At 46.5% G+C, this 14,320-nt stretch overlaps 1 protein-coding gene across 1 annotated transcript in view; it reads left to right on the top strand.

The window, feature by feature from the left end:
* The first annotated feature begins 564 nt into the window (after window positions 1-564).
* WNT3 (Wnt family member 3) overlaps window positions 565-14,320 on the top strand; it is an 84,188-nt gene continuing 70,432 nt past the window's right edge. Inside the window, exon 1 of the mRNA XM_084616109.1 lies at window positions 565-736. Within this exon, the coding sequence (XP_084472235.1) occupies window positions 657-736 (80 nt within the window). The 5' untranslated portion in view covers window positions 565-656. The remainder of the gene's footprint in view (window positions 737-14,320) is intronic.

Genomic DNA, 14,320 nt, shown 5'->3' with positions numbered 1-14,320 from the left:
AAATAGATTGATTGCAAAGCAGCAAAACTAATTCTTGAAACCTTCCCTTCCTGAAGTTCTGCATCCCCACTGTGAGGGGTTTAGATTTACCTCCATCACCAACTAACTAAGTCATTTTTCCCTTCCCCACCCTGAGACTGACAGAAAGCAGAAATATCCTTCTTCCTTACCTTGCAGAGTCTCATCATGGCAAGCCACATGCAGGAGCAGTGCACCCGGGTTCCTAAGTGAACTTAAAAAAAAAAAGAAAAAGAAAAGAAAAAAAAGAAATCACATTATCCCAGCAATGTCTCTTGCAAAAGGGTTTCTCTGTGCCCTTCCCCAGAGAGGGCTAGGAACAAAGTTGTGGGGCCGGGGGTGTGTGGGGGGGGTGGGAATGACTGACAGCCCTGAACTATAGAATCATCCCTTACCTTAGGCCATGCAGTCTGATTGGCTGCCTGCTGACATCCCCAAGCCCTGCACTTTTTAATAGAAGCTTTTGGATGATCTACAGGGGGAAAGGCTTGGAGAGGTGCGTTTCTGACAAGAGAGAAAGTCATTCTGCACTTCAAGGGACTTTGTTTGACTGTTTGGGGTGGGGGGATACTTCATTTTTGCCCTTAATGTTTTTCTGAAAACTTCACTGAGGTTTTCCCTTGCACCAGTCTGGACTAATGGATTACCACCTGCTTGGATTAATTTTATCTTTTCTCTTCAGTGGCACAAAGGTCTTAGCCGGGTACCCAATTTGGTGGTAAGATTCCCCCCCAGTTTTTATGATTAATTAATGAGTTCATTAATTCTTAGAGATGGGGTTTGTGTGTGTGCATGTTCCTTCCTTCCCACCCTTATTTCTTCTGAGCTAGGCACAATTGCGTGTTTGGTTCTAAACACAATTTCTGCAGCTTTGCCTGGTAATTCATTAAACATTTCAGGGTTATTTTTAAAGGACAATGTATAGGTTTATCCCTGAACTAATGAAGATTTCTCCAACCCCCTTAATTCTCCAATTTCAGCCATTGTAGTTGTGTTTAAAATAAATATACGAGGATGTATTTTTATTCACTGTGCAATATAATTTTCATCTGTCACAGGACTCTGGCTTTTGTTCGTAGGTAGATTTCTCCTCCCCTTCTTATTACATACTGCTCAATCCATTATTATTTTTTCATTCTATTTTCTTTTGGGCTGCTGCAGTTTTGGGTCTTCTTTCTCTCCTTTTGTTTTATTCAGTCATTCGTGTGAATTTAGTCCAGGAAATATGCAGAGGACACAAATGGCACCGAGAAAAATTTTTTATTGCAGATATGTTCCTTATTTTCTCTTACCAAAAAATAAAAGAAATCCGTTTTATTTTAGAATGTGGCTGATAATTGACCTGTATTATTCTACCTTTTAAAAATAAATACATTAACAAAATTTAATCAAAGGTTAGATCCCTCCTTGAAGAACAGAGATGCAAAACAAAACAATCATGAGTCACTTGGAGATAGAAGATGGTTAGTAGTATAGTACAATATTTCAGTCCATTTCTCAGTTTATCACATAGGATTTCTCATTGGAATGAGTCTCCTATGTCTGTGTACAATGTAGGTAGGGGACTCTGTATGTATGGAGCCATGAGGCAGAAACTAGTTATGTCAAAATACTTTAATTATTTTTCCCCCTTCCAGAAAAGCTTTTTTTATTAATTAATCAAATCCCTTCTGTGCAGACTTGGAGATGCAAAGAAGTAGGCTGGAGTGAACTTGGAAATGGGCTGCCATGTCTGGGGAAAGGAAAAAGGGAGCAATAATTAAACAAATCTATTAATTATCATTGTGACTAAGAATGAAAATTTCAATTATTGCAGTCAAAGCATGTCTAATAATGTTACTATGAGTATATAATTTCTAATCCTTTAAAAGCTACACAGACTCCTTAAAATGGCTAAATCTCAGCGTTTGCATTTTTTTTTTCTGCAAAATAAAATTTTCCACCCTGATCACGAATGCTGAACTTGAGGGCCTAAGCCGGGTGTAGGAGGTCCACCAAAATGAAGACCTTGTCAGATTCCTTTAGACCCTTCTCCTCCTCATTCAATTATCAAGACTGTGAAGCATTGCAGTGTGCGTCTGGAGAGGGGGGTGCCTGCTGGGGGGCACCGATCAGAGTGGCTGTATCTAAAGAGAAAAAAATGCCTTTGGAGCTGCACAGGATGATTGGACTTTGTTGTGCAGCCAACTGTTCGAGAATCCAATTGGGTTCGCACCCTGAATGAGAATCTGACATAACTCCGTGAGGGTTAAATGATTGAGTCAGGAGGCATCTGCTGAGACTTTCATGCTGAGGAATGAAAATCCCCTGGAAGAGATAGATCTGTTTTCCTTCTCAAGTAGAGGGTTCTCCCTTAGAATGAGTCTTCTCCCTGTTGGCAGAGAAACACACCACAAAGAGTGCATTCCCCAGGCCCTTGGCACAAATAATACAAACAATGTGCATGTTTTCTGGTCACTTACACAAACATGTTGTGCTCGGCAAGCAGTGACAATGGGAGAGGAGAGGGTTAAATCAATCAATGTAGAACTTGCCTACAGTTCCAGTAATCTGTACCCTGCATAGTTTAGTAGAGCCCTGTTCCCTGGCAGTGCTCAGAGTGCTAAAGAAAGCTCTGCCATACAGATATGATGAGGTGACTGAGTCTTAAAATGCGGGAGGGGAGACAGAGAAAGTGGCTAAAGCTTTTGAGAGACTTTTTCCACGTTGAGTAGCCGCAGGCAATGAGTATCTGGAGCCAGGGCTCCCCGGCACTTTGAGAATTCTCACTGCTAAGATCATGCATTCCAAAGCAGAGGAAATAAATGAGGGTCCCAGTTCAGCAAGACACTTAACCACACTCTTAATGTTCAGCATGTCCTTAAGTCCCATTGAAGTCAAGTGCTTAAACGCTTTGCGGAACTGTGTCCTAATTTCCTGTGCAATATCGTCTGCTCTGAGAAGCACCTTCAAAAGGCAGCTGCCTCATTTGAAGCACTTCCTCTAAAATACCCTCATGCAGTACCCAGTGACCTTTAACTACAGAGCAACCTCTGCGAGATGAATAATTGCTAGACCTTCAGGGAGACACCTGATTTGGGTTTTACCGGCCCTCAAGGCTGAGGGTGTACTATGCTCAGCTATCCTAGTGCAACCCCATTGGGCATTTTCCCAGCCCGTTTTGGAATCTTTGCCTCTAGACTACATTGGCAGTAGGCCAACCCCTCTGAAGTCAATGGGGTTGAGCCAGTATAAATGGGGGCCAAACTGGATCCTATTGTGTGCACAGAGTGTGTCAATGTAAGCTAGGAAAATACAACAGGAAATGTGGAATAAGAAACAGTGAATAGTAGGCTGAATCCAAGGTCTCTAGAATAATTCTGATTCTTCTGTAACTCAACTAAAGGGTTCAGTTTAGGTTGGAAATAAACTGATATAATGTCTTCCAAACAAGGAATAAGAATTAAAAAAAAAAAATCCACTGAGGGACTCACATGTCCCAAAGTTTTGTAACAGCTAGGCCTGGTGGTAGCAGCTGGATAGACATGATAGACAGGGTCTGTCCAGGTTTTCCCAAGATTGTCCCTTCTTTTAATGCATCTGTCCTGAGAAATCTGTAAGGGTGGTCAGTACACACTGCCAGCTGTCTAGTTTTGTGGGCTCAGAATCATCCTGGATGTCCTGGTTTTTTGTACCTCAGAGATGGCAACTCTAGATGTAGAAGATACGCCCAGTATCTGGAGCTGTTACAGTTGAACGATGGAGTATTCCCAAAACCAGTCTATTGGGTCAATAAAGCACATACTAAAATTGAGTCCAGTATCCATGTCTGATGAATGAATCTTCAAAGGCTTGATCCTATAGTTCTTACTACAGCAAATCTCCCCTTGCAGTTGATGGTCACTCTCTTGCACTAAGGGCTTCAGGACTGAACTGTTGGCCTCTCTTTCTAGAAATTAACATGAGAGACAGGGCAGGGAAACTGGGATGATTTTTCAGTCTGCAAAGTCAAACCCAGACCAAATGTTGGTTGGGATCCAGGTTCCATTTTATCTGTAGTTCTCTGGGATTGAGGTAAATGGTTCCAGCCCATATGCATATAACATGCATTTTATATATAAACCTTTCTGAAAAAGGCCCTGATTCACCAAGGTTCTTAAGCATGCATGAAACATTGGAGAGAATGGGAAATAAATGGGACTATGTTCATGCTAAAGTACCTTGCTGGGTCTCCTTCCCACCCACCCACAACAACCATTTAATAAAAAGAGACAGTCCTGCCCACAAAAGCTTACATTCTAAATAGACAAAACAAATTGGCTGAAAGAATAATTAGAAACAGAATAACAAAACACCTGGATCATGTTCTGATGGGAACTTTAAAGGAAAATTGTGTCTCACTAATCTCTTATAATTCTTTGAACATGTCAATAAAATAGTGGAAAAAGGAGAACCCATTGGAGTTTACCAGTTGAATTTCTTTAGACTTCCAAAAGGCTTGAAGGTCTAGGTCCTACAAAAAAGGCTACTAAAGACGCTAAGTAGTTACAGCATGAGAGGCAAAGTATTATCATGGATCAAAAAATGGCCAGAGACAGAAAACAAAGAGTAGGATGAAATGGTTAATTTTCAGCATGGAAGAAGTTAACAATGGGGGTCTCAAGCTTCCATACTAGTTCCTGTGTTGTTTAATACATTGATTAAAAATCTGGAAAGAGGATTGAGCTGGAAGAGGGCAAAATTTGCAGATGATTTGAAGTTATTTAGGTTAGTCACCACCAGAGAGGAGTGTAAGGAACTTCAGAGAAACTGGACCATGCTTGGTGAATGGGCAACATCTTGGCAAATGAAAGTCAGTGTTGATAAATGCAGATTAATGCACGCTGGAGGGAAAAACAATCTACTCACATATTTTACAGAGTTATAAATTAAGTGTATCAACTCAAGAAAGAGACTTAGGTATCATTGTAGGCAGCTCAGTGAAACCTGTGCTCAATGTGCCGTTGTGGTTAAAAATACAAATGAGATGTTAGGATGCATAAGGAATGAGATGGAGAATAATACAGAATATTTTAATGCCATCCTATAAAGCAATGTTGCAGGCTCACCTTTGAACTGTGTGCAGCCCAGGATCTCCAAAAGGCTATTGCAGAATTAAAGGGGATTCAAAGACGAGTGATGAGATGATGAAGAGCCAGGAAAAACTTTTATATGACGAGAGATTGAAACAATTAGGATTGTTGCCTTAGAAAGGGAACAAATAAGATATAAAAAATATATAAAATACTGAAGGGTCTAGAGAAGATAGATCAGGATGTTCTGCTGTCCTTGTTTCATAACACAAGAGCAAGGGACATACTGTGAAATTAAAAGGTTGATTAAAATTAAATTAAATTAAAAGAGCCACAGCTGCTGGCTTTATTGACACAAACAAGCACCCACTCTCCGGCTGCTCCACCTAGCCCTGCGAGAGCACTACAGGAGAGGGAGGGAGCCTCCTTTCCTACCAGCTTGGTTCTATTGCAGAGCCTGTCAGCAGGCTGTCAGAAGCAGACCGACTCCTCAGCTGAGCTGATATGGAATCACTGAGGGAGTGACATAGGGAATCCCACAATGGTGCTTAGAGTACGGCTACCCTTGGAGCTGGGGGGGTGATTCTCAGTGCGAGGAGACATACTCACACTGGTCTAGGCGAGCCAGTGAGCTAAAATCAGAATGTAGGTGGAGGAAGGAGCTAGTTGCCGCAAGTGCTTATGTAACGCCGACAGACCCCGGTCACTGGTGGGCAGGTCTGAACCAGGGACCTCGGGAGCTTAGTGCATGAGCTAAAAGCCATCTAGCTGTTAGCTAAGGTTGTGGAGCAGACTTATTTTATCTCTCTCTGTAAGTGGTCTTGGTGCCACTAGATGGGACAGAGCACCACAGCCAGGAGGTGTGGGGGTTACACTGACCCATCCGAGACCCTCGGCATGTACTTGGACAGTTGGCACTGCCATAGCTGTCCGATGTGAGGATATGAGACTGATGAGTGCTAGCTGGGAATCCCACACCAGCTCTCAGTGCAAATGTGCCCTTCCAGTTCTGTAAGTCTGGCCAAGCTACGGAAAGATTTCATGCACGTTTGCAAAAGTAGACACTGATGTTGGGTACCTGATCTTCATGGGTGCTGAGCCCCAGCAGCTCTTCCCGAAATCAGGTGGAGCTGTGGATGCTCAGTCCTCTGAAAATCAGGCCCAAGTTATCTCAAGTTGGGCTCCCAAAAATCAGGAACCACTTCTGAAACTGTTGCCTTAATGTGTTAACGGACTGGCAGATTCTCCAATATCTATATCACCGACTCTCAGCTAGTATAGGTCTTTTTCCCCCTCTAGTGGCTAGTCCACATATAAGGACAAGAGCCTACTTCAGGAGCCAGCTACAGGTATTAAGCCTTCATTTCAATTAAGGCACTTGCTCTTAGCTCTGAAGGTCTCTGGTTGATGTTATAGGGTTACGATGATGTAAAAAACCAGAATGTCTATCAAAATTATACGATTTTTATAACTGATATTCCATTAACATACTCCAATGGCTGCAACTAGATTATGCTCAGTGTTAATTCCCTGCTTTATGGCTTATTAAGCAGTTCAGTGATGAATATTCATTCCTACTGGTGACAGTTCCTTGGCTGTGGTGAACTGAGTGGGGCCGGCCTCAGGATAGTATTTAGTGGACAGGCCTGGAAATATGCTGGCAGTCTATTTTCCTTGTTGTTGCTACCACCATCTGTGCAGTCCCCATCCTGTGGTTAAACAGAAGGCTCCAGAGCTGTCAGGCCTTGACCCGTCCCAAAGCTAACCACTTAACTGGTCTTGAGGTTCCGGAGCTGTATTGCAACATACAAACTACGACCTGAAAAGAATGTTATGTTTGCAAAGTCAAGCACCCAGAATTTAGAACTGCCAGACTTACAGTTCCCAGTGCCACCATAATTCATCCCTCTTGTGCGTACACTTTATGAGAGTCTTTAATTAGAGGATCACCTGCTGCTTTTCCCACAGTACCCCTGCCTCAGTCAGTGCTCAGGAGGGAAGGTGCCCATTAATTGGGGAGCTAGTCGATATTTCTTTTTAGCTCATTCAATCAGTGTGTGGCCTTATTTACTGTCCATCATGCAAACCCTGCTCTGCATACGAAGTCATTCCCTCCTCAGGGGTTTTCTGTAGTGCCATCACCATCCCACTGGAGAGCGGTGAGAAGGTACCATTGTCCTCTTCGCCCAGGAGGAACTGAGGCATAGTGAGCTAGATTCCCACAAGGACTAAGGCACCCAACTGCCACTTTAGGTGCATAAATCCCAGAATCAGGCCCCACTGGGAATTCCAAAACTCCTGCGTAGCTGCTGCCGAATCCTGTGAGCATCTAAACTCACTCAGAGCCTATATTTTTGCAGTAAAAGCTCCCTGCACACCTAAGTTGCTATCCCTGGTTATGCACAATACTGCTCCTCACCAGACATCCAGACGCCCAAGCCCCAGAGCGATGCACGAATGGGGGAGGATAGGATCTATCCACTAAGCATGCTCAGAGCTCACCTGCTGGATCACCCCCAATAGGGAAGCTTACATATGGCAGCAGCAGACACCTGGGAAGTGGGAGACCTCTGGCTCAAGTCCCCCCTCTACCTGAAGTGGAGAAATTATTTGAAGCAGGGCCCCCATCTCTCAGGTGAGTGTCCTAATCACTGAGCTATGGGAAAGTCTGATATGGGGCTGCCTCAATCTCTCCTGTTGAAGTTGTTCCATTATGGAGAACTAGTGGCCTGTGATGTGCAGGAGGTCGGACTAGATGATCACGATGGTCCCTTCTGGCCTTAAAGCCTCTGAGTCTCTGACAGCGTCATTGAGGGAGCGTGAGGGGGAGTGCAAGCATGGGGGACTATGGTTAGAGCATTCAGAGCCCTCTTCAAATCCTTTCTCCCCATCAGCTGGTGCAGGGAGTTGAACCGGAGTTTCCCACATCCCAGGTGAGTACTCCAGCCATTGGGCTAAAAGCTAGGAGGGATGGTTTGCAGCTCAGAACCGCAAGCAGAGAGGGGCAGTGCTGAGGATGTACCCTGCCTGTGGGCATCTCCCAATGGCTAGCTTAGGCAGCTCCCTACATACATGCTGGCTTTTGTGAATCGCTGTCTACAGTATTAATTTGATAGGGAGCCTGGCAGCAAACACAGGCTTTGTGACTCACCGTGATTTTCTAGTTGCCTAAAAGTTACAGACATTAAGGCCAAAACTGTCAAGTGTCCACTAACTTCAGCCAAACTTGAGATACCACGGACTTGAGTTTTTAGAGCACCTTGCATTATATAGCACTTCCTATGTTCAAAGCACAGCTCTCAGTGAACATCTCTGTGGTGCTCAGCACGTCTGCAAATCTGTGTAGCTCAGTGTGCGGCCGCTGGAGCCAGAAGTCGGGGCCACCTGGGAAAAGTTTGCTGCAAGTGACTTGGCCAGCACCACACAGGGCCTCTGTGGTAGCAGCAGGGACAGGCTCCACGTCTCCAAGGTGTTAGTCAGCTGCCCGAACAACAAGACATTCCTTACTCCTCTGGTAATCCCCTGCCTCATTCACTCCGCTCCTTCCAACTTCTACAACAAACGAGGCAGGATCCTACAGACAAGAGCCTCCTTCACTACACAGCCCTGATTCATTCCCAGAGCACCCAACAGCTGCTTTAGGCATCTAAATCCCAGAATCAGGCCCCACTGGGATTTCCAAAACCCACACTCAGTCACTGCTGAACCCTGTAGTTGGCTAAACCTGCTCGGTGCCTGCTTTTTTACAGTGAAAGTTCCTTGCATGCCTCTTTCTGCCTCTGGCACCCCATGCCAGGCCCGTGGACACCAAAGGCCCAGAGCGATGCGTGAAGTGGGGGACGATAGGCATTCCTTCGCCTAACTCACTTGCAGGGCCCAATCCAAGACACATGCTCAGAGCTCACCTCCTGGCTTAGCCCCTATAGGCAAGAGTACATGCCACAGCAGTGGCCCTCCCTCCTGTCAGCCCAGGGGTTAGGGTGATGTCAAGAACTGTGGGTCTTGCCCCAGAGCCACAGGGCTGTGAGGAGCTAGTAAGCTCGAACCAGCCACTGTGACCCAGTGACCTGCTAACAATCGCTAGGGCGGAAGCTGAACCCCAGCTGAGCACTCCAGTGCTGGAACTTGACTGAAAGGATGCAGGGGGGTCTGACTGGTTCACAGCTTCTCTGTAAACCCAGCACAGGACCAGGAAGTTGTCCAGGGAACTGGGACCACGCTGCTCCTGTGGCTTGACTCCTCCTGTCCAACTTGTGGTTCCAATCTCTGGTTTGACTCCTGCCTCTGACCTTTTGGTCTCCTGACCCAGCTCGACTCTGGTCACCAGTCGGTGGTTCTGGTCTCAGTTTGTCTCCCCCTTCTGATCTGGTAACCTGACCCAGCTGACTCTTGACTCTTGTCCTGTGACTGCAGAGCCTAGCTCTGACTGCTAGGGCTGGCTGCCTATGACCTGGCCATGAAAGGTACTCACCTGGGAGGTGGGAGACCCCTGGCTCAAGTTCCCCTCTGCCTGAAAGGGAGAAAGGCTTTGAACAGAGACCTCCCACTTCTCCCATGAGTGCCCTAGCCACTGAGCTGTGGGATAGTCTGATGCAGGGCTCCTTTCAGCTCTCCTGCTGAAGCTATTCCAGTGTGAATAACCAAGGGAAGAACAATTGACAGAGTGTGAGCATGACACTCTCCAGCATGGTGGTCAGAGCATGCACCTGGGAGGTGAGAGACATGGGATTGCTCCCCTGCTCCGATCATGTGGATGATTTATTCACAGTGGAACAGATTCAACAGGAGAGACTAAGGAGCCCCACCCAGCACACTCTGGAGCCCAGTGGAGAGGGCGCTCACCTGAGAGGGCAAACCCCTGCTCAAAGCCTTTCACCTCCTCCCCAGTTACTCCTAAGGGCATTCTGTGCCAAAAAATAGAAGATTCTAAGCACAATATTTTAAAATTCTGCAAAATTTATTTGTCAAAATAGCACTACATAATCACGCCAGTTTCAATTATTTTGGTAATTTATTTCAAAATACCTGTTAGCAAGTATGACTGTAACAATACAGGTTTCAGAGTAACAGCCGTGTTAGTCTGTATTCGCAAAAAGAAAAGGAGTACTTGTGGCACCTTAGAGACTAACCAATTTATTTGAGCATGAGCTTTCGTGAGCTGTAGCTCACGAAACTAACTAAATAAATTGGTTAGTCTCTAAGGTGCCACAAGTCCTCCTTTTCTTTTTGTAACAATACAGACACACACAAAAATTCCCCCAGGAGCAGAGAGTTAAAGAAACCCCTATGACAACCCAGTTCCTGTTTCTCTGCCCCCTTCCCCCACCCCAGAGCCCAGCTGGGGGGCCAGAGACTCACAACCCCTCTCCCCAGAGAGCCCACCTCCAGCCCCCCCCAGCCAATACACCCAAAGCCCTCCTCCCCGGAGCCCAACCACAGGGCCTCCTCCAGCCCAGATACCCGCAGCCCCTCCCTCCCCAGAGCCCAGGGATCCAGAGGGAGAAAGAGCCTGATGCTGGGTCCCAGGCTTGCATGGGGTTTCCTGCCTGCTGCCCTCTCCTTCCCTCAGGGCATGGAGCCCGCTAGCCCCCTTTCCCGCCCCCCAAGCAGTGTCTTCTATGTGCAAGCGGGGCTCTGCAGGGTCCAGTGGCCCCTAGTGGCGGCTAGCAGCATTGCAGCCCACTTCTGTGGGGGGAAATTATGCATGCACAACATTAATTTCTGAAAAATTCTGCATGGCACAGTGGTGCAGAATTCCCCCAGGAGTACCCAGTGAGTACCTAACACTGGGCTATCGGCTAGGAAGGAGGTGTCTTTCTTCTCCCCTGTATCTTGTCAACAGTGTAGTTCCTGATGCCAGGGGACGGTTCACAGGTGGGAAGCCCAAGCAGAGGGAGGCAGCCTGGACTTCCAGATCTTTCTCTGTGAGAGGAGTGGGGCTTGACATCTCCCATTGGCTAGCATAGGCAGGGAGCTGCCTAGCGTGCTGGCCTTTGTGGATCCCATTCTGAGGCACTTCTCTTCCCGTTCCTTGGATAGGGAGCTGGGACACCTAACTTGGCTCTGGGAATCCCTGTGATTTTTCTAGATGCCTAAAAGTTAGTTGTGGTGACATTCAGTGTCACTTCTCCAATGTTTCTTTGTGAATCTAGCCCTGAGAGCCTAAATCCCATTGGCTAAGTCCCTTGTGCAAATGAGATTGAGGCTCCTGGAGCAGTCAGGCAGTGCACCGCTTAGCACAACTGGATACCTTGAAAAGCTGGGCCTGGATACTAGCTTCTAGCCACTGAAAGTAAGGGCTAAAGTTGTCCTCCATTTTGCTGGTGCATCTTTGGTTATGGATGCAAATCAGGTCGGTAAAAGCACTTGGCTAGATCCACAAAGGGACCTTAGACTCAGTCTTGCAACACCTAACATTTAGGCACCCTGCCAACTAGCAGACTCCACAGCCCTGAGGTTGGCACCCAGGCTCCCTGTATGATGCAGAATGGCCCAGAAAGGGAAAGGATTAAAACTTTCTAAATTCCCTGCTTCCTTAACCTGCCCTCTCCTCCCAACAATGAGAGTCCCTCATTCAATTAGGGGACAGAAACAGTGCCATGAAACATATAGTGAGTATCAAATCCTTATATTGAACTGTTGGGATCATTCTGTGAAGCTAAAATCTCAACTTTACTATAGTTAGCTAACCAAAGAGAGGAAGCCGTGATCTGCTCTCAGAGAGAGGTGGGGTTTGTCAAACTATCCGGCCTGCGTATAAACCCCAAACACCTGCCTAGCACTTTGTGTTCAAAGCATTTTACGAATACTGGGCCTTCACCTTACTTCTGGGAGAAATGGTAGCATTTTACAGTGGAGGAAATTGCAGCAGAGAGACGAAGTGACTCACATAGGGCCACATGCCATGTCAGAACCCAGATGAGAACTTAGAAACTAACTTTTATTAGTCACAGAGGAACCCCATTTTTCAAAGGTGGCCTCTCATTTTCCAGTGTGTTTTGACTAGAGGTGTAATGCAGGTAGGTGGACTTTCAGGTCTGCACTCTGCAATTCGCTTTGGGGGTGTGGTGAGGCAGTGTTGCCTAGTGGACTGGGCACTGCAGTGGAGCTTGGGAGATCTGGGCTCTGTACCCTGCTCTGCTATCTACTTGCTGTATAATGTTGGACAAGTCACTTCACCTCTGTGTGCCTCGGTTTCCCCTCCCACCCTTTATCTGCTTTGGCTATGTCAGTTGTAAGCTCCTTATGGAGAGGCTATTTCCTGTCTTGCATGTGCAGAGCCCTACGGAGTCTGGATCTCAGTCAGAGCCTCTAGCTGCTACTGGAATACAAATAATCAATAACAATAAGAAATCCTAGAATCCTAGAATCATAGAATATCAGGGTTGGAAGGGACCTCAGGAGGTCATCTAGTCCAACCCCCTGCTCAAAGCAGGACCAATCTCCAATTAAATCATCCCAGCCAGGGCTTTCTCAAGCCTGACCTTATAAACTTCTAAGGAAGGAGATTCCACCACCTCCCTAGATAATGCATTCCAGTGCTTCACCACCCTCTTAGTGAAAAAGTTGTTCCTTATATCCAACCTAAACCTCCCCCACTGCAACTTGAGACCATTACTCCTTGTTCTGTCATCTATTATCACTGAGAACAGTCTAGATCCATCCTCTTTGGAACCCCCTTTCAGGTACTTGAAAGCAGCTATCAAATCCCCCCTCATTCTTCTCTTCCACGGACTAAACAATCCCAGTTCTCTCAGCCTCTCCTCGTAAGTCACGTGTTCTAGTCCCCTAATCATTTTTGTTGCCCTCTGCTGGACGCTTTCCAATTTTTCCACATCCTTCTTGTAGTGTGAGGCCCAAAACTGGACACAGTACTCCAGATGAGGCCTCACCAATGTCGAATAGAGGGGAACGATCACGTTCTGGCAACGCCCCTACTTATACATCCCAAAATGCCATTGGCCTTCTTGGCAACAAGGGCACACTGCTGACTCATATCCAGCTTCTCGTCCACTGTTACCCCTAGGTCCTTTTCTGCAGAACTGCTGCCGAGCCACTCAGTCCCTAGTCTGTAGCAGTGCATTGGATTCTTCCGTCAGAAGTGCAGGACTCTGCACTTGTCCTTGTTGAACCTCATCAGATTTCTTTTGGCCCAATCCTCTAATTTGTCTAGGTCCCTCTGTATCCTATCCCTACCCTCCAGCGTATCTACCACTCCTCCCAGTTTAGTGTCATCTGCAAACTTGCCGAGGGTGCAATCCACCCCATCCTCCAGATCATTAATGAAGATATTGAACAAAACCGGCCCGAGGACTGACCCTTGGGGCACTCCACTTGATACCGGCTGCCAACTAGACATGGAGCCATTGATCACTACCCGTTGAGCCCAACAATCTAGCCAGCTTTCTCTCCACCTTATAGTCCATTCATCCAGCTCATACTTCTTTAACTTGCTGGCAAGAATACTGTGGGAGATTGTGTCAAATGCTTTGCTAAAGTGTGAACAAATTTTACCCAGAATTGGGAAAGCTTGAAAACGTACCCTCTTTTAGAATCCAGGGATTAATTTGTCTAAGGCCAAGACCTGCTCTCTGCTAAAGACACGCAACTTCCATGGCTCTTAACTGAAAGTGCTGGAAGAAATATTTGCCCTGCACAATTCTGCTAGGAGTCTGAAGGGGAGCATAGCTGCAGGGGTAGTTCACACATCTTTATCAAACACACACAGGGGCCAGAGTCTCTGGTGTTTTGCCCCTGTGGAGTCAAAGTGCAAAGTGGCTGTGAAATGACTCTACAGGTTGCAGAGCAAAAGAGCCTCTGTCCCAAGTTATCAATTCATGCTCCACTAATCCCAGAGGCAGGAAGGAAATGGCGAGAGATCCCAGCGCTGCATACGTTGTGGCCAACTACCGTAATTACAGGCAGGTCATGGATTCTCCTGCATTCCCTCTTTGCGGCTCCTCATCCCTAGTGCCATGGTGAGGGCTGCATGATGCCTGTAGATAGGTTTCAGAGGGCCTTCTGTATTTTTCACTCCATGCATCTGATGAAGTGGGTTTTAGCCCACAAAAGCTTGTGCCCAAATAATTTGTCAGTCTCTAAGGTGCCACAAGGACTCCTCATTGTTTTTCATGCCTGTAGAGTGTCTGAGGGGGGGCAGGCATGCTCAGGCAAGATTCAGTGTAACTATACACTCCCCTTCCCCCTGCACTTCAGCCTCACACTCTGCTGAAGAACAGGCTAAAGTCCAG

This window comes from Lepidochelys olivacea (assembly GCF_965140295.1).
Source record: "Lepidochelys olivacea isolate rLepOli2 genome assembly, chromosome: 27".
Taxonomy (NCBI): Eukaryota; Metazoa; Chordata; order Testudines; family Cheloniidae; genus Lepidochelys; species Lepidochelys olivacea.
The sequence above is the reverse complement of the archived record's forward strand: the minus strand, read 5'-3'. Positions and strand labels throughout refer to the sequence as shown.